This window comes from Callithrix jacchus, chromosome 7, assembly GCF_049354715.1.
Source record: "Callithrix jacchus isolate 240 chromosome 7, calJac240_pri, whole genome shotgun sequence".
NCBI classification, from domain to species: Eukaryota; Metazoa; Chordata; class Mammalia; order Primates; family Cebidae; genus Callithrix; species Callithrix jacchus.
In genome coordinates, this window is record NC_133508.1 from 45,524,130 (window position 1) to 45,544,804 (window position 20,675).

Here is a 20,675-nt window from a genome sequence, read left to right on the forward strand (position 1 = left end):
GAGCCCCTGGCCTCTGCAGAACTCTGTGCCTTTTCCGCCTTTTGCGGTCCTTGCTCCCCAGAGCCTGCTGCCCCTCTGCCCTCTGCCTGCCCCTCTCCCGGCCTCTGCCTGCTCACCCCACCTGTCCCTCAGCCTCTCCACAGACCCTCCCATCACCCTGCTGGGCCTTCACATCCCTGTGCCCTGGCCTCCTCAATCCCCCAAACCCCCACGGGAGATGTCAGCCTCCACCCCCAGCTCGCTTCACTAGGAGGGGCCTCATGAGCCTCTTCAAAAGGCTGCGGCACCCCAGGGCCCTGGAAAGATCCCCGGAATGGTGGAGGGGAGGGGCCCTGCCAGGGGCCTGAGCATCGACAAACACACAGCGTCCTGGCACTGAGAGCCAAGACTGCTCAGTGGCACCTTCCCAAGGCCAGGCCAGAGGCCAGGAGTCTGAGGCGACAGTGCCAGGACCCTGCTGTGAGACCTGCCTGCCTGCCCTTCCACTCAGTACCTAGGGGGCACCTCACTGTGCTGGGCTGGCACCCGACAATGGGTCCTGCCTAGACCCTCCCCAGGGGCCAGCACTATGACTCTGCTGACCAGGAGCAATGGTGCCCCAGCCAGGGCAGTAGAAAGAGTCAGGGCTGGCAAGTCAGGAGATGCGAGCTCGTCCTGGCTCCATGGCTGCTCCCTCCTCTCCACACTCCAGTTTCCTTCTATAAAGTGGGAGCAAGAATCTAGCAGCCTCTGCACAAAGACCAAGCACATCCAGCCAGCTCGGAGGCCCCAGCTCTGCTCCTTTACCTCTGCTCACCATGTTCCAGGGCTGAGGCTGCAGGTCTGTCCCATTTCCTGGGAGGTGGAGTCACTCCAGGGGGCTCGGCTTCCTCCCACAGAAGCTACCCTTGGCTGAGTGCACACCAGGGCTGAAGGAGGTGGCCTGGAACTTCCTTTCTAGGGCTTAGTCAGTGCTTTCAAAATAAGGTCCTGGCCGGGTGCGGTGGCTCACAGCTATAATCCTAGCACTTTGGGAGGCTGAGGCAGGTGGATCACCTGAGGTCAGGAGTTGGAGACCAGCCTGGCCAACATGGCGAAACCCTGACTCTACTAAAAATACAAAATTGAGCCAGGTGTGGTGGCTGATGCCTGTGATTCCAACTACTTTGGAGTCTGAGTCAGGAGAATCGCTTGAACCCCAGGGATGGAGGTTGCAGTGAGCTGAGATTGCACCACTACACTCCAGGCTAGACTCTGCCTCAAAATAATAATAATAATAATAATAAAATAAGGGTCCTAAGGACTCTTGCCTTGAAAGGGTGACCAGGGTCCAGGTGGTTCTGGAGCCCCTCCCAGCTCTCTGTGTCCACGTGTAGCAGGGAGTTCCTGCTCAAAGCATGTCTGCATTCAGGGGGAGGCCTTCCTTCCTGGCCTCTCTGAGCCTTCTGTCTGCTCCTTCTTAGGTCACTAGAAGGAGTTCCTCTTGTCAGATTCCACTGGAAAATGAGGGCCCTTTTGCTGGACAAAGGCCCCATCCACATGGCCAGGGAGCAGCCCAACCGCACTGAACCCTAGAAAAAGCTCCAAGAGATTGTGTGAGCCAGAGATTAGCCAAGGGTGTACCCCCAAGGGAAAAGATGCCTTTCAAGGTTGCTCCTGCAGGCAGACGCCGCTGGCCTGGGGCCCCCAAATTCTTCTCAACACACAAAGACAGCCCTTCTCCTTCAGCCATATGCTCCCCATTTTCCCGGGAGCTGGCCATCCATCAGACAGGAATGGTGCCTCCATGCTGGCCCAGGGGAATTAGGCTTTATGAACTCCAGGGAGTGAAAACCAGGTTGGAGCTGGCCTCCGACACTGAACTGGAGGAAACTGTGAATGCCTGCTCAAAAATCTGCAGTGCATCAGAAAATTATGTAAAACTACAACCAACTCCCCATAAATCTAATAACACTCGGCTCTCTGGTGTCTGGTGGGGCGGGGGGAGAAGCAGAGCTGAACACAATTACTCGGCACGCACATGCACATGCACGGCTCAGACAACAGAGGCACAGCCCTGGAAATGCGGCTGCAGGAGAAGGCTCAGGTCCCGATCAGGCTCAGAACACACCCACGGCACCAGCTAAGCGCGTCTGGGGAAAGCAGAGGGGTGCTGAGAGCCAGGAAGACCTCAGATTTGGTTCCAGAAGCGGGCAGGCCACCCCCCCAACACTGGAGCCAAACACATTAGCTTCATCCCATTTGCACGTAAATCACGTGCCTTCAAAGACTTCACAGTTTGATTTCCTGATGTTTCCAAATTTCTCTGCCCGACAGCGGAGTTGTCAGCGGCTTAATCAAAATGTTGTGCTTCTCAGGGGTGAAGGGAGACTTGGTTCTGCAGCTTTTGCCTCGCCTGCTGCGAGGATGGGGGTTCCATGGCCCTGTGCCCGGGGAATCTCACAAGCCAGGCTGATTCCGAGAATTCCATGCTGGTCCTTGCAACTGTGCCTTTTGGTCAGAAGGGGGCTTCCCTTCCACCTGCGATCTGAGGAATGCTTCCTCCAGATGAAACACACAAACACACACACACACACACACGCACACACGCACACAGAGAGAGAGAGAGAAATAAATGAAGATGGTGATAGGAATTCCCAGGACGTTCCCGGAGAGCTTTTCTTTCTTTTGGAATCCCTTCTGTAATCACAAGAATATGGGCCCTGCCCCTATGAAGAAGACCCAAATAACAGTGGCTTCAATGAAAGGGAAGCTCCTTTGGCTTTCACGTCACAGTTCAGGGTTGATGTGGCAGCCCCAGGGATCAGCCACCCAGCCTCCCTCCAGGTGGCTGCTCCTTATTGTGAGGGATGTTGCCCACTTTTACATGGTCCAAAATGGCTACTCCAGCTCCTGCCATTGCAACTGCATTCCAACCAGTGGGACGGGGAGAAAATAAGGTAGAGAGTGAGTTCCTTCCCTTTTATGGACAGGGCCTACAAGTTGCATACATACTCTTGTGTCCTTGGACAGAATTTTGTCATGTGGTCACTCCTAGTTGCAAGAGAGTCTGGGAAGTGCAGTGTTTTGCTACGTAGGTCCACACTAACATATTTTGGTGGAAGAGGTTCTGCATGTGAATCATTCCGGTCTGAGTAGAGCTGTACTTAGCCTGCGGTGCCCCGTGGGCTTCAGCTTTCTGGCTCAAAGTGCACAAGATTGCTCATCTCAGTCCAAGGCCTGGCGATGGCTGTGTGGGGTGCCGTCTGAGGGCTAGAGTTTATAGTATGCAAGTGATCTAAAGCTTGGTGTGTCTCATCCTGGAAATTCCAGGGTCTGTTCCAATGAAGCTGGTCTGAGAGCACCAGCTTTGCACCCAGCAACCCCCATAGTGTGAGTGAGGGGCTGGAGGGGGGTCCTCTCCTCCCAGATCAGCTGCTGAGAGGTGACTTTGAGTGGAGTCAACCACTGTGCCAGGCAGGGTTCTGTGCTTCCGTCCTGCCAGGGTGGCAGGAAACTTGCTCAATGATCTCGGGCTGCTCAGAGCCACAGGGTTCTACACTGCTCTGAACCTTGCAACCTGGGCTCCACTGGAACCCACGGAAAGCCAGATGGCACCATCTCCTCGGAGAAGATCCTCTCCCTCTGAGCACCCATGGCTTTCTACCCTGCCCATTTCCTGGCAGCCCAGGAGGGGATGGCACTCCAGGCATTTCCCAGCAAGCTGTTGATGAGGTTGTTCCATCCAGAGTGAGTGACGAGGGCATGACTTTTAAGCTATGTTCACAGACCTTCCTGTGTGGGGATCTTGCCCCAGCTGTCCTGCCTGGAGGCTCCTCTTGGAGTGCCCTGGCTGGCCAGATGGTCCTGCAGCCATGAGGAAGGCCTGGGCCTTCCTGCAGGCCTTGAAGGACCGGAGATCAGTAGGCGGCTCCCCCAGCTGCCTCAGGGTTTAGCTCTGCCCTGCCTGCTCATCCTAGAGCTCTGCTGGCATCGGGCCAGAGTACTCAGGCCTCTGGGGTGGGCAGCAGGAGGGCTGGCTGTGGAGTGAGCAGAGCTGCGGGGCCTGCACCTACGCTGCACCCATACCACACAGGTGCTTCATGCACCTCCATGCTTTCTCACGGGCACACGATGCATCCACGGGCACGAGTGGGTGGGGATTCAGCACCTCCACCACCACACTTCCTCCAAAAGCAACCTCACCTCCATGTTGGTGGGGATGGTAGGTGGCGGAAGCCCTGGTGAAAGTGGAGGTGGAGGCCACAGGGAGTCTAGGTGAAGGCCCTGGCCAGTTTGGTGGAGGCCCTGGTGAGTTGGGTGGAGGCCCTGGTGTGAGTGGAGGCCCTGGTGTGAGTGAAGGCCCTGGTGAGTTGGGTGGAGGCCTTGGTGAGCTGGGTGGAGGCCCTGGTGACTGAGAGTGGAGGCCATGGTGAGTTGGTGGAGGCACAGTGAGTTGGTGGAGGCCCTGTTGAGCTGGGTGGAGGCCCCGTTGAGTTGGTGGAAGCCCCATTGAGTTGGGTGGAGGCCCCGTTGAGTTGGGTAGAGACCCTGTTGAGCTGGGTGGAGGCCCCGCTGAGTTGGGTAGAGGCCCTGTTGAGCTGGGTGGAGGCCCCGTTGAGCTGGGTGGAGGCCCTGGCAAGTGTGGGCTTGCTTGCACTGTCATGGCCCCACAGACCATCTCCCCTAACACCCAGGTCCTCACTTGCAGCCTGTTGGTTTGTCAGGGGCCAGGGTATCAGCTCTGCCAGTGTCCAGCACCTGTCAGGCAGTGCCACCGAGACCCCACACCATTTCACCATTTCCAGTACCCGGCCTGGGCTGGGGTGGCTGCAGGCAGGAGCCCCTCATTGCTGAGCAGTGGCTGCAATGGAGGAGAAATCTGCTCAGAGCGGTTGCTTAGCGGCACCAGGGACCCAGCTCTCACTGGGCGAGGTCAGGTCACAGAGCCCCCGATCCCCAGACCCCCTAGCTTCCCTCGGTCCCAGAGGCCCTCGCCATTGCCAGTACCCAAGGCTGGGGATGTATGTTCAATGCACCTTTTGTTTTCTCATAATTTTTCAGACAAAGACCAAAGATCCAGAAAGGTGGGGGGAGGGGGGCTGTGTTTATTTGTTTTGTTTTTTGCTTAGATTGTAATCCTGGTGATTATAGAATATCAAGAAGGAAAATCAACAAAGGCTTCCTTCCCGGGGCTCTCGGAACCGTTCCTGGTCGACCAGCGCCACCTGGTGGCCAGTGGCAGTGGACCCGCTCGGCGATGGGAGGCCAGGGAAGCCTGACTCCCCGCCCAGGCCACCGGGAGCTTGCAGGCGGGGGCCTGTCGCACCCCTGCCTCTGGACCTGGGGTCTGAGATGAGCTGGGAGGCGGTTGGGGACCTGCTCTGTAATTCTGGAGTGGTGGGGCTTGGGGTCAGGCTTGGGGTGGGATTGGAACTAACAGCAGGGGGCTGTAGATAGAGGTGCCTGTGCCCATCTTTTCTCCTCTCCGGCTCAGTCGATCCTGATCCAGTATCAGGATCTGGCAGGTCGGGGACGATGGGCTGGGACCTCTCAGCCTGACTAGCAGCAGGTGTGGAGCCTGAGTAGTAGCAGATATCCCTAAGGCTCAGCCATAGCCTATTGAGGAAGGATGGCAGCCAGCCTAAAAGTCGCAAAGATGGCCAGACACGGTGGCTCATGCCTGTAATCCCAGCACTCTGGGTGGCAGAGATGGGGGGGTTACTTGAGCCTAGGAGTTCAAGATCAGCCTGGGCAACATGCTGAGACCTTGTATCTACAAAAAATAGAAAAATTAGCCAGATGTGGTGGTGCACACCAGTAGCCCCAGCTATTTGGGAGGCTGAGGTGAGGGAATCACTTGAGCCTGGGGAGTTCAGGGCTGCAGTGAGCAGAGATGGCGCCACTGCACTCCAGCCTGGGTGACAGAGCAAGACTCTATCTCAAGAAAAGACAGGAGATGAAAGAAGAGGAGTGGAGAGGGCACAGTGACTCACGCCTGTAATCCCAGCACTTTGGGAGGCTGAGGCAGGTGGATCACCTGAGGTCAGGAGTTCGAGACCAGCCTGGCCAATGTAGTGAAACCCTGTCTCTAAAAACATAAAAGTTAGCTGGGCATGGTGGCGGACACCTGAAATCCCAGCTACTCAGGAGGCTGAGGCAGGAGAATCACTTGAACCTGGGAGGTGGAGGTTGCAGTGAACTGAGATCATGCCACTGCACTCCAGCCTGGGAGACAGAGCGAGATTCTGTCTCAAAAAAAAAAAAATGGGAAGAGAAGAGAGCTGCAAAGACTTTTCCCCCAGGGAGCTACAGGTGTGGGCACAGTGAGGAGGCTGGGGCTCAGCCTGGCGGGGGAGGGAGGGCTGCTGCTGGAGGAGTTTTCTGGCCAGCAGTGTTCACTTAGAAGCATGTTCCAGTGCCCAGTGTCCCTGCCTCTGAGCAGAGACTTCTGGGATAGGAGCAAAGGGCTGAATGTCAGGACTGAGCTCGGGCACCCCAGGCCACCCTGTTCCCATGCTCAGAGGAAGCCGAGCCAGCTACAGTCTTACCAACAAATCCACCAAGGCCCCCAAAAGCCTGAGCAGAGACAGTGGCTCCCCTCTGAACCCCTGGGAGGGGCTGAAAGGCAGGCCCTTCCCCAGACGTTCTGATTCCCCGGGTCTGGAGTGGGCAGCAGATACTGAGTGTTTTAAGAAGCTAGGTTCTTGTGCTGGGGTCCCCGATACTTTTTAAGGAACCCCGGCCTATAGCAGCTTCTGCAAGGCCAGGCAAGAGCAGGGCCAGCACCTCTTTGGGCCACAGGCCTCAGGTGTCGGCTGGTTCTCACATCCGGGGAGGAGAGCAGGCATTGGAGGCCACGTGGCATTTAGTCTAGCTACGCTCCCAGAGACAACCACTCCCCAGCGTGCACCGAGTACTGGGTGTATCATTTCTGGATGTTTCAGAAGCACGTGAGGACTTTCCGTAGACTCTGGGTTAAGAAATACGACTCTAGACCTTTCCTTGCTTTGCTGCTGAGGTGTTGGTGCCGGCATGGGGTGGGGCCTTGCCAGACACTTGTTGACTTGCCCGGGTGAGAAATGCTGGCGTTGTATAAGAGGAGGCACATCTGTGTCCCCGCAGCAGCCAGGCCCAGGGCCCGGGACGCCAGCTCTGTCCCTGAGAGCAGAGGCCCAGCTTCCTGCCTGTGTCTGCAGGGCCTGGGAGTCATGGGGGAAAGTGCTGGGGGTCCTGGAGAGGATTTCCTCTGCCTTTTACTCTTCCTTTGGGAAGGAGCTGCTGGCATGAGGAGCAGGCATGGTGGGCTCCTGGAATCTCCAGGTGGGTCCCAGCCCTCCTGCTGGCTCCTGCCAGAATGCCTGCAGCCCCCTTCCCACCTGGCACGGAGGACGGCAGAGGGTGGGCATGAAGCGGCTGACGAGTGTGGGACTTGCTTCCCCCTTGGCTCCCAGGACCCAGGTTTGTTTTGCAGTGTTGATTTCTCACTCCAGATAGTTGTATGGAGCCGATCTGGCCCCCAAGTAGGACAGGGAGAGAAATACCGCATGTGGTTTCCTTCTCTCCCAGCGCGGGGCTGCCCAGGGCTGCTTCAAGGCCACACAGCCACTTCCGTGACAGGGATCCCCCATTTGTGGGGTGTGCCTCTGTGCTGGTGTTGGGGATAGGGGGCGTCACTCATGTCCTGGGCCCTGACTGCCACCCAGAGCTGATGCTGAGCCCCGCTTGATGCCAGGGAGTGGTTCTGTCAAAGTTAGAATCTGTTGCCAACATTCAGATCTCCAGACTTTCAGCCGCTCTTGGAAAATGGAAGGCTCTGGGCCATGTAGTTTGGAGCTGAAGCAGAGCCCGGCTCCCTGCGGTGCTACCTTCCAACGCACAAGGAGGCACCTGAGTCCAGGGCCCTAGAGCAATCTTAACAGAAGCAAGATGGAAGCATCTAGAATCCCACTTGGTCCCCCACCCCTTTTTGGGAGTGGCCTGAAGGGGCAGGATAAAGCTGATCACTCCCAAGTTCCCTGAGTCTCTGCTCCAGCAGTGTCAGGGGAAGGGGCTGCAGTTTGGACAGAATGGGGAAAAGGGGGTTCCAGAGGCCACATGGACCTGGATATGCAGATCACCATGAGGTTCTGACACTGCCTGGTGGCCAGTGTTCCTAGCGCAGTCAGTCCTCCCATAGTGCAAAGGATTCCCAGCCTGGTAGCAATGCCACTTAGCAGATCAGGAGATTCTAAGAGCCCCCTGATGGCTATAGATTGCCACTCTGAATGTCACTGAGCACCTTGGAGATTTCCTGTGAGGCCGGGCGCAGAGGCAAAGGGCATGCCACAGGCTCTGCCTTTCCTGACGGTGGAGTCACTGGCCTGGCTGGAATGGCGATGGCGACTCTCCCTACCCCTTGCTGACTAGGCCCGTCCCACCTGCAAAAAGAAAGCATACGGCAAGGTCAAGCTCTCAACATCCTCGCCTTTTCCAGAGGGCGTGTGTTGCTGGGACAAAGCCAATGCCCCTGGCAGAGGGGGGACTGTGGTGCCCCAACAGCAGGTAGCAGACATGACAGGCTCACTGGGGACATGGCAGATAGGTTCCCGCACATGCACAGGGCAGGCGCACACTCCATCTCGGCACTCCTCAGCCTCTGCACTCTTCGAAATGAGATTTCTGAAAATTTTGTCCTCAGGACCAATGGGCGAATGAGAGTTGAGTGGTGAGATCAGGAAATTGAATAGTATGTGGGTGTCTGGATATGAGAAGTTAAATCTAATGAAAATTTCATCCAGTTGAACCAAGAAATCTGAAGCAGGGCCTTTATTCCTGTCAACAAGAATACAGTGAAAATTAAACCAACCAGGCTGCCATTTCCCAGTGACCTTGTTGCCATGGAGACAGCCGTCTAGTGTCAACAACAAGGGGACCCTGAAGGGGCCCGTTCACTCCGGGAGAGGCACGTGGCGGCTCCCTCTCCCGCCCACCTCCGGCACATGCTTCATAAGGAGAGCGGCCACACGTCCAGGGTTGCCAGAGAGCATCCCAGGTTACACCAGCACCTGGACAAATGGCCACAGCACCCTTTCTTGGCTCCCAAGGTGACCTGGCTTGACTAAACCCTGGCCACCCTCTTTCTGGACCTTTTTTGGGTGGTGGGGTACCTGAGTCGGGGGACTGGACAAGCCCAGATGGAAGAGGAGGACCAGGCCCCCCCAAAGCCCTCTGGAAAAGGACACTGCCCCTTGTCCTTGCCACCTGCTCATCACAGCACCCAGAAATCTTCCCGTGCAAAGGAAGGCCAAGCATCGATTCCAGCAGGTGCCACCTGTGTGGTTACCATGGTGACCAAAGCTCCAGGTGGCCTTGCCCTGTCATTTTTCCAGGAGTTACTGCCCCACAGAGCAATGGAGGCCCGTGGCTGGCTCTCTCCCATTCCGAGGCCACCAGGGGCCGAGGCGGACTTCCGGAGTTCTGCTTCCTGTTTCCTCGTCCAGTTCCTTTCAAAAGTCTTCTAGGCATGACTTCAGAGCAGAGAGCTTTTCCACCCCAGCCTGGGCAGATCTCCCGTAGATGCCACCAAATCAGGATCTAGGGGTGGGGCCACTTACCTGGATGGGGCTCAGTGGCATACAGTCAGGTGAATTGACAAGAGGCACCCACTTTCTAGATGAAGAAACTAAGATCCAGAGGAACCTAAGATCTGTTTCCAAGATCACGCAGTGCATGAGGGAAAGAACTGCAGTCACATGGGGGCTCCCACCCCAGGCCAGCACGGTCCTGCCACCCCATCTCCCACGGCTCTCACTGTTTCCAAATGCTGCCCCCTTCTTCCCATATAGCCAGCACAGGGCATGGAGCTTGGAGGTTCTCTCTGACCTTTGGGAAGGCCCCACCAACGCAGGGGGCAGCCACATCCAGAATGAAAGCCAAGAGGAAGCTGCCCCTCAGCCCCGCCATCCCTCAGTGGGACCCTCCCCACCTCCACTGCACCCCAAATGAGGAGGCCCTGTCGTGGAGCCAAGCATTGCCCCACATATCCTGTAATGGTCTGGAATGGACCCTTCTTAGGTTCTTTTGTGTTTTACAGAAATTCCCCCAAATGCACCCCTAACCAGCCATGAAGCCTGCTGCAGTACAAGGCCAGGGAAGCCCCAGTGCCCAGCTTGGACGCCATGTTGCTGAGATGTCCTCCTGGCAGCCTCCTCCCAGGCTTCCTTCCCTTTCCTCTCCTGCCTGCTCTGCTTTTCCAAGAGCAGGTCCCCATCAGGCTCTGCCTCCCAGTTCCTCCCTGGGAGGCTCAAGGAAGAGTGGAAGAGTTTCTTTTTTTTTTTTTTGGAGACTGAGTCTCACTCTGTCACCCAGGCTGGCAGGCTGGAGTACAGAGCTCATGCTCAGCTCACTGCAACCTCTGCCTCCCAGGTTCAAGCAATTATCCTGCCTCAGCCTCCTGAGTAGCTGGGATTACAGGCACGTGCCACCCCGCCTGGCTAATTTTTGTATTTTTAGTAGAGATGGGGTTTCATCATTTAGCCAGGCTGGTCTCAAACTCCTGACCTCAGATGATCTGCCTGCCTCGGCCTCCCAAAGTGCTGGGATTATAGGCTTGAGCCACTGCACCCGACCAGGGAAGAGTTTCTTCTGGTCTGGGTGGCTTGGCCAGATGAGTGACAACTGACCTGACCCTGAAGTGAGAAAATCACAAGTGGGGAGGCAGGGACTTGGTTGCCTCTGCCCACTAAGGCCCCAGCCAGCAAGGTCTGGCCCCTCTGAGACAGCCCAGAACCTGCGAAGTCAGAAGGTAGGAGACAGAGCTGGGCGTCCAGCCTGGGATGACAGCACATGGTCCAGCCCCGGGACCCTGAGTTTCCTGCACAGTCACCAGCCCCTGGTGCTGGGACAGCCGAGGGAAACCAGACTCCCCTCCAGGAAGTGAAGTGAGACTCGCTGCTCATGGCCGGGACCCTCTACCTCCCAACGGGGTCACTTTTCTCCTCTGCCCACCACCAAGCGGCCATCCAGCCCTCCTCGCCCCCTGCTAGGGGCTGGTCCTGGCAGAGCTGAAAGCTGGGCAGGTCGCCCAGTGGAAAGAGCTTGAATCTGCCGCCCATCCTCACCCCCAACTCACCTGCTGTGTGACCGTGGGCAAGTTACATAACTTCTCTGAGTCTCAGTTTTGGCATTAATGGGATAATATATTCTGCCTCAAGAGATCATTGGGAGGTTAAAGATGTCATCTCTAGACCTGTGCTTCTCAAACTTGAGTGTGCATCTGAAGGCCTGTTAGGACACGGATGCTGGGCCTCAAACCCCAGAGTTTCTGACTCTTGAGTTCTGGGCAGGGCCTGAGAATGTGCATTTCGAACAAGTATCAGGCGATTCTGCTGTTGCGGGGACCACACACTGAGAACCATCGCCCCACAGGAGAGTGCCTGGCCCCGTGCCCTGCCCACAGCAGAGGCTCAGTAGGGTACATAGCATTGTTATTATTTTTTTCCTTTTTTTGAGATAGGGCCTCATTCTGTCACCCAGGCTGGAGTGCAGTGGCCCAATCACAGCTCACTCACTGTAGCCTCGACCTCCCCAGGCTCAGGTGATCCTCCTGCCTCAGCCTCCCACGTAGCTGAGACTACAGGTGCCCACCACCACACCAGGCTCATTTTTTAATTTTTTTATAGAGACTGGGTCTCGCCATGTTTGACCCAGGCTGGGCTCAAACTCCTGAGCTCAAGTGATCCACCCGCCCTGGCTTCTCAAAGTGTTGGGATTACTGGCGTGAGCCACCGTGCCCAGCTTTGTTCTTTCTTTCTTTCTGGAGTCAACATATAAAGACACTCACACACTGCCTGGCATGGAGGATGTGTCCAATAACTATTATTATTTGTGTTGTTATTATTATTAATACATGAGCTCTGCTTACAGCTCACTAAGGGAAACAATGAACCTGTTTAGCCAAGATCGTGCCATTGCACCCCAGTCTGGATAACAAGAGCGAAACTCCGTCTCAAAAAAAAAAAAAACAGTGCTAGGGAGGGCATGATTGAATGAGAAATTGACCATTCAGTCATTCACTCAACCAACCTTTATTAAGCACCTACTATGTGCCAGGCATTGTTCTGAGCATGGGAGATGAGCGGTGAACAACTCTGCAAGGCCTGCCTTCAGGATCCCAACTCCGCTCCTGGAGACAGGTATGAGCAGCCAGGAAGCCTACTGTGATTTCTATACCCGTGGTTCTCAAACTGGAGCATGCCTTTGAATTCCCGCGAGGGCCCCTTAGGACATGGGTGCTGGGCCCCATCCTGAGTCTGTGATTTGGTGGGTTTGGGGAGGTCCTGAGCCTGAGGTGGGGCTTGAGCTGAGCTGTGCTGGAAAGAAGGGTGGCATTTAAAGTGGTAGAAGGGCCGGGCACAGTAGCTCACACCTGTAATCCCTACACTTCGGGAGGCCAAGGCAGGTGGATCACTTGAGGTCAGGAGTTCGAGACCAGCCTGACCAACATGGTGAAACCCCGTCTCTACTAAGAATACAAAAATTAGCTGGGCATGGTGGGACACGCCTGTGGTCCCAGCTACTCGGGAGGCTGCCGCAGAAGAATTGCTTGAACCCAGGAAGCAGAGGTTGCAGTGAGCCGAGATTGTGACACTGCACTCCAGCCTGGCAACAGAGCAAGACTCCGTCTCAAAAAAAAAAAAAAAAAAGAATACAAAAATTAGCTGGGCATGGTGGCGTGCACCTGTAGTCCCAGCTTCTCAGGAGGCTGAGGCAGGAGAATTGTTTGAACCCAGGAGCTGAAGGTTGCAGTGAGCTGAGATTGCACTACTGTACTCCAGACTGGGTGACAGAGTGAGACCTTGTCTCAAAAAATAATAAATATATTAAAAATAAAGTAGTAGAGAAGGGAGGCATCCTGGAAAGCCCCTAGGCAGAACCCCTTGAACTACACACACACACACACACACACACACACACCTATACATACCTACACACACACCTATATACACCTACACACATGGCTATACACCTATACACACCTACACACATGCCTATACACACACCTATACACACCTACACACATGCTTATACACTTATACACACATATACACACACAGGCCTATAAACACACCTATACACACCTACACACATGCCTACACACCTATACACACCCATACACACCACACACCTAAACACACCCACACACACATGCCTATACAGACACACCTATACACACCTACACACACCGATACACACCTACACACACATCTATACATACCTATATACATGCCTATACACACACCTATACACACCTACACATGGCTATACACACCACACACCTATACACACCTACACACATGCCTATACACCTATACACACCTACACACACACCTACACACACACATATACACACACAAATATATACACCTATATACACACACCTGTACACACACCTATATACATGCACCTATACGAGCACACACACATGTGGCAGTGCATAGAGCAGGGTGGCTGTGGAGCTCTAGCCAGAGGCCCTGGGGATGAGGGAGGCCTGAGCCCCCATGTGGAGTGTATTATCTGCCTGCTGTGGTTTGAATGTTTTCCTCCAAAACTCATGTTGAAATTGAATTCCCAATGCAACTGTGTCTGGAGCTGGGCCCCATGGGGGTGTTTAACTGCTATCCATAGGGTTCCTGGGAGTGGATTCTTTTTCCTTGCCCTTCCACCGTGCTGTGACATAGCAAGAAGACCCTCGCCAGGCACTGGCTCCTTGATGCTGGACTCCCAGCCTCCAAAACCGTAAGCCCGTGCATTTCTGTCCCTTGTGCTTACCAACTTCTCAGTCTGTGGAATTCTGCAGCACCACAAAACCGACTAAGACACCGCCACCAGAGTGTCACAGACTGGGGGCTTAAACCACAGAAACTGATCGTCTCACAGCCTGGAGGCTGGACGTCCAAGATCAAGGGGACACTGGGGTTGGTTTCTGGCCGGGCCTCTCTTCCTGGGTTGCAGACAGCCACCTTCTCACTGCGTCCTCCTATGACCATTTCTCTGTGCGTGGGCACTCCTGGTATCTCTTTCTCCTGCTGGGATAGGGTCCCACCCATGTGACTCACTTAACCGTAATTTCCACCTTAAAGGTCTGTTTCCAAATAAAGTCATAGGGTTTCGACCTATGTGTTTGCTGGGAGGGACAATTCAGCTCTCCCGAGAGGAAAATAGGAGGTGCTAACGTGACTCAGGCTTGGCCTGCGTCGCTGAAGCTCTCCACCTCTTCCCAAGGGCCTGGGATGGAGCAGCTGCAACCCAGGAGGCCCTCGCCGGCAGCCTGCCCCGTGAGGGGTGAAGCCCCCACGCCTTCCCCCAGCCCTCTCTTCTAGATCTCAATTACTCTCTTCCCAGCGGTTGGCCGCCTCTTGGGTAAATTGTTCATCAGAAGATGCTCTCCAAAGCATGGGCCACATGCTGTTGTCATTGATTTCATTTTGATTATTCATATTAGTGGAAGCGCTGCTGCCTTGCCACGGGTCATAATTAGGGTAAACATCTTGTACGAGGACTCGGTCAGCATTGGAGTGGGCCCCGGGTTCCTGCGACGGCCACCTCCAGCCTCAGCTCTGCAGGCAGCCCTGTCTGAGACGATGCAGCCCCCAGGCCTGTGTATCATGGGGCAGTGCAGGACTTCTGGGGTAGCTATAGGAAGACATCTTTTCAGGGGCCAGCATCCTGCTTCTCAGGGGCCAGTGTAGCCGTCCTGCCTGCCCTTGTCCTGTGGAGCCCCATGCTGGGGTCTGGCTTACCCCATCCCCTGCCACTCCTCTCTGGTACTTCCCCTGACCCAACCTTCCTGGGGATACAGGTCTCTCTCCGCCACCTGAGCCGACCAGGGACCACCACCCAGGCCCCAAGTATGGAAGCTGCAGAGAGGGTCCCTCTGTCTGGGATTCAGCTCAAGCTATTCTGCCTGAGAACGGGGAGTCAGGTACTGCCCAGCGAGGTACAGTGAGCAGGAGGGGCAGGCATGACCCAGAGCCACCGGGATATGACCTTCCTGGGAATTCCTCCTCCTCTTTCTGTGCCTCCTCCCTCACATGACATGTCAGGACCTTACATATGGGAGGTCACATGATCAAGTGTATTTTCAACGCGGTTTCCCTTTCGCTGCTTTACAAAGGGGAAGGGGCCGAGGGGGAGGCCAGCATGCGTGGCTATTAACCTTCCTTTCATAGAGCGCTTTTTCCCTCTAGAAACCTCCCTTCCCGCTGATTCGTTCCGTGTCAGGAAACAGAGCATGACATGCTAAAAAGCGTCTTGATAGTCTTTGATATTCAGCACTAACAACTCACCACCTCAGAGGAGGGGGCTTTTCTCCACCCACCCCCTCCAACACCAGAGCAGGGAGGGAGGGAATCTGCATATTAGATGTGCCAAGACAGTAGGTAATCTGCATTAAGCATCCAGAAACTCTCTGTTTGCAATCTGTCACCCTTCACTGGGTCTTCATTTTATAACCTTCACAACATAAGGAGGAGAGCAAGTGGCAGAGAGAATGCGGCTGCCGTACCCCGTCAGGACTGGAGGAGAAACCTGGCCTGAGAGGCGGTGGTTTTCAGAGCAGAGGGGACCCTGATCTGAAATGCTGGAAGACTCTGCCAGCCAGGGGATTCTAAAGCCTCCCTACGTGGAAACCCAGGATCCTGGAGTGGGGAGTGGCCTGAAGGCCAGAAGCCAGAGGTGGGGCTTCACTGGAAACAGCTCATCTCCCCAGAGAGCCGAGTTCAAACTCAGCAGGGATCTTTCCAGAGAACATGTGACCTGGCTTGACGAGGGGCACCTGCTCAGAGTTCCCACAGGGAGGCGCTCCCGCGCTGAGCTCTGCAGGCGTTTCTTCTGCTCTTGGACTTGCAGTTGCCTGCTGAGTTTACACTTAGGACACAGCTGCCTGTTCTCCATCCTAACGGCATGTGAGGAGCCACTGCAGAGCTTTAAAAAAATACCTGGCCCCACCCCAGACCAATGACAGCAGAATCTCCTATTTGAGGCCTGAGTACAGCCAGAGTAGGAGGACCCACAGCTGGAACAGACCACTGCCTGTGCAGCGGTCCAGAGGGGAGTCTCAAATCCTGCCCTGTGCTCTCTGGAATGTGATTTGGGCTGTCACCTCCCCTCCTGAGCATCTGTTTTCTCATCTGGAAATCTTTAGCCAAGGAGTGCTCTCAGCATGGAGAAGGCTGGAGAGCCTGTGACACCTCATCCTGCCTCCGTCAGCTCCTTTCTGCTGTAATCTGTCTTCCGTATTGGATTTCTAGATAGAGGTTTATTTAAGAAAAGAGTCCTATAAGGCCGGTGCCTGTAATGCCAGCACTTTGGGAGGCCTAGGCTGGTGGATCACCTGAGGTCGGGAGTTTGAGACCAGCCTGACCAACATAGTTAAACCCTGTTTCTATTAAAAATACAAAATTAGCTGGGTGTGGTGGCACGTGCCTGTAATTCCAGCTACTCAGGAGGCTGAAGCAGGAGAATTGCTTGAATCTGGGAGGCAGAGGTTGCAGTGAGCTGAGATTGCACCATTTCACTCCACACTGCAGCCTGGGCAACAATAGTGAAATTCCGTCTCAAAAAAAAAGAAAAGAGTCCTATAGCGATGATGATGTTTAAAAGCCCCTGGCCCGGGCTTTCCCTCCAGCTGTCAGGGCAAGGTGCTTCGGGGGCTGCTGGAGAATTCCTCCAGGGAGCTAAAGATGAAAGCACTGTCCGCCTGAAGAAAGGTGGGCTGTCAGTGCTGCCACCCTCCTGCCTGTGCCTGTCACATAAGGTTCTGAGCGTGGCGGCTTGGCAAGCTCAGGGCAGGTACCTCTCAGCCCCACCCATCCCCTCAGCCTCCCAAGCAGAATCCCAAACCCCCTGGGAAAGAGTGAAGGTGCTGGAGGCAGGGCGCTGCAGACCTCGGAGGAGCCTCTTCAGAGTGGAGCGGAAGGCAAGGAAGCTGAGCCAGGTGGTGGCCCACATGGAGAAAGAAAGCAGCACCCTGAAGGCATCCCTCCAGATCCCAGGCCTCACACGTGGGTTCTGTCCTTTGAAAACCATCAGAGTTATAATAAAGCGTGCTCTGCTCCCAGGAACAGAGGCAGGGCTGAAGGGCCACCACGGAGATCTTCCTGCAGCATTCCAGGGCTGAGCCGTCTGTGGATTTCACAGCAAAAAGCGTCCTGCCCCAAGCCCAGTCCCCATAGCATCAGCCAGGCCCAAGGGCAGGGTCAGCACTGCCTGCTTAGTGTCACAGACACCACCGTCATCACCATCATCACTAGTGACAGTTATGACAACAGCTACCCCTTTTTGGGTATGCACAAAGTAGATCATGTTTTCTCCTACCCAGTTCTCTAGACAGGAACTACTATACGCCCACTTGACAGGGGAGAAAACTGAGGCTCAGAAAGGCTAAGTGACTGGCCCAAATCCACACAGCAAGATCAAAACCTAGACTCAGGCCAGACACAATGGTTCACACCTGTAATCTCAGCACTTTGGGAGACGAGGAGTTCTAGACCAGCCTGGATAACATAGTGAGACCCTCGTCTGTCTCTACAAATAATGTTTTGTGGGGTTTTTTTGAGAAGGAATTTCGCTTTTGTTATCCAGACTGGAGTGCAATGGTGCGATCTCGGCTCACTTCAACCTCCGCCTCCCAGGTGATTCTTTTGCCTCAGCCTCCCAAGCAGCTGGGATTACAGGCATGTGCCACCACACCCAGCTAATTTTGTATTTTTAGTAGAGACAGGGTTTAACCATGTTGATCAGGCTGGTCTCGAACTCCTGACCTCAAGTGATCCGCCCGCTCTGGCCTCCCAAAGTGCTAGGATTACAGGCATGAGCCACTGCACCAGGCTTCTACAAATAATTTTTTTTAACATCCAAGTTTAGTGACACATGCCTACAGTCCCAGCTACTCAGGAGGCTGAGGCAGGAGGATCACTTGAGCCCAGGAGGTCGAGGCTATAGTGAGTCATGTTTATGCCACAGCACTCCAGCCTGAGCAACAGAGTGACACCCTGTTTCAAAAAAATAGGTAAAACCTGGACTCAAATCCAATTCAGTTGACTCTGAATCGAGCCAACTCCTACCTGCCATGTCGATGCTCTCCTTGCCCCTGCATGCTAGAACCCTTCGCAAAACTGGGGCCGGTGCTGCGAGGGTTAGCTGCTGTCCCGCTGGAGCCGTGGGAGAGGAGCTTCAGCCAAAGAAGGAAGGAAGTTGCTCTCATATCCATAAAGCCACTGGCCTCTCCCTACCTCGACCCCATGCCCTGCTCCTCTGTGCCTGGAGCCCCAGCACCAGCACCAGCCCCAAAGCTTCAAAGCCACTGCCTCTGAGCCTGGTGCTGGACTCAGGACTTAGCTACCCCTCGGCTGGGTCTGCTCCAGCTGAGAAAACTGCTCCGCTGGAAAAGTCGGTTTAGACTTCCAGCCCCCATCCTGCCAGGCAGGTTGGAAACCCCAGCCCCAACACCGGGGACTGAAAAAGTTCAGGGCGGAAGGTTGAGCCTAGAACCCAGGGCAGCTGTCCAGATGGCCGCCATCAGTCAGCACTGGGCATTGAGGCACCTGCTGTCCCGGCCATGTGGGTCCTTCAATCCCGTGCCCTCCGGGGCGGGGATCCTCCCCACACCCCACTGGGAGAGGCGCTGGTCCTCCTGTTGACCCGCCTTGATCCTGAGTCTCCTCGAGAGGCTCCCACTCTGGGAAGTCTGTCTGCCTCCTGTCTGCTCTCTTTCCGTCCTTGTTCCCTTTCTCTTCCATTCCAGCACTTCTGGAAAAACCGCCTCATGCACCCTGACTTTAGAAAACACTCCCTGGGCTGCACCATAGGCAAAGGGAGCAAGGAGGTGGAGGAAGAGCTCAGAACCCTCAGTGGGAGCAGGGGGTCCAGCAGGGCAGCCTGGCCTCCCTCCCCCTCTTCCTCTCCTCCTCGTCAAAGACAGGCTCCCCAGCAGAGAGAGGGCTGCTGTCAGGGAGGGCCTGGGTCCTACCCCTCAGTCCCCCCACCCAGACCCCCTCTGCACCCACAGGCTCTGACCGCCCCTCTGCTCTCTCTCCGTAGTCCATGGCATCAAGTGGACCTGCAGCAATGGGAACAGCAGCTCGGGCTTCTCAGTAGAGCAGCTGGTGCAGCAGATCCTCGACAGCCATCAGACCAAGCCCCAGCCGCGGACCCACAACTGCCTCTGCACCGGCAGCCTGGGTGAGCAGGGGCACTGGCAGATGGGCGCCGCGGGGACCGAGGGGCCTTACCAGGCAGCCATCATGGCCCTCCTCTGTGGGTGAGCCTTGATGTCTAGTGAGGGAGGAGGGGGACAGTCAGGGACCCGGCAGCACTGCCACACCCAGCACAGACACAGGCAGGCCCTCGGCCTCGTCCTGCCCTGCAGCTGGCAGCACTCTGGGCAGGAGGGAGCAGTGTCCAGAGGGGCGGCTTCCTCCACGAGTGGGTCAGGAACTGTGGGCAGCAGAGTTGGGGGAGTGGGGTGCTCCAGGGCTCAGGGCCTCCATTCAGGCCCACACTCTTGGGCATCCTCTACCAGAGGGCACTGAAGTCTTCAGGGAGACCTGCCCTGCACCAATGGTACCACGCAGTCTCAACCTTTCTGCAACCTCTGTCTCCTCCAAGAACATAAAGCATCCCACGCTCTCTCTCCTAATGTGTCTGTTTTTCTGATAATGGTGTTTGCTCTTTGAAATGTGTGTCCTCCTCTCCCTGGGCTGACTTAATTAGATATTCCCATCAGAGGGTCGTGTCATTTCTCTGGGAAGTCTTCATGCATTTAGGAGTCTTGGTGGTGAGGCTATAACAGGATGGGGAGAACTCACCCTTTCCTCAAAAGTAAAGTGACCCTTATCAGATGAAATGAAAACAGTGAAAATATCTGACGGGTGGGAGAGAAAAGCCGTCCTGGCCTGCCGGGGCTGAAGGAGCTGCAGGGAGGCTTTGTGGAGCTCGGAAACGCTCAGCTCCAGAGGCTTGTTTCTTGCCTACATCTGAAATGAGGAGCAAGGGCTCTGTCCTGGCTTAGGATCTAGATGGGTTTTTGTCCCCCAGAGAGCCGAGGACGGGCCTGGGCTGGCGTACCTTTCTGCCTCTGGAGCAGGGTCTAGAACCGTCTTTGGTCCCAGGGCCTGAGAGCTGGGCCTGAGAGTGCTTTTCCATCACCTCCCATTGACCTCTGGTTGCCAGGCCCCGGGGGGCTCCTTATCAGGGTGCCTGAAGAACAGGGCTGCTGAAACAGAGCACAGCCTGAGCAGCTGTGGGAAGTTGGGGAAGGAGGTGGGGTAGGGTACGGATGTAGCCACCCTCCCCAGGCTCAGTCCCCTTGCCAGCAAAAGCCCTTCCAGGTGAGTGATGTCCAGGTGAGGTGGAGGGGACTTTCCCGGATGGTGACATTCCCTCCACCTTCTGCTTCCTGACTTCCCCTGTGCTTCCTATTCAAAAAGAGCATCAAGGGCAAAGCCTCCCGATCTATAGAGAAGGGTCTGAGGGCCATGGGATGGCCCCTGGGCTGGGGTACGTGTCCAACAACTGAGGGTCTGTGGCCTGCCTGGGGGTTACCGAGCCTGGGCTTTGCCAGCGGCCCCAGCTGCTGTGGGGCGGGTCTGCCACAGTGCCCGAGCTGACTGTCTTTTTGTGTGTGCATGTGTGTGTGCACGTGTGTGCCTGCGCGTGTGTGTGTGCCTGGTGTT

General features: G+C 55.6%; 1 protein-coding gene across 28 annotated transcripts in view; it reads left to right on the top strand.

The window, feature by feature from the left end:
* CAMTA1 (calmodulin binding transcription activator 1) overlaps positions 1 to 20,675 on the top strand; it is a 966,581-nt gene that overhangs the window by 842,749 nt on the left and 103,157 nt on the right. For all 28 annotated transcript variants that reach the window (XM_035252890.3, XM_035252891.3, XM_035252892.3 and 25 more), the window contains one exon: positions 19,042 to 19,182. In XM_035252890.3, the coding sequence (XP_035108781.1) occupies positions 19,042 to 19,182 (141 nt within the window). The remainder of the gene's footprint in view (positions 1 to 19,041; positions 19,183 to 20,675) is intronic.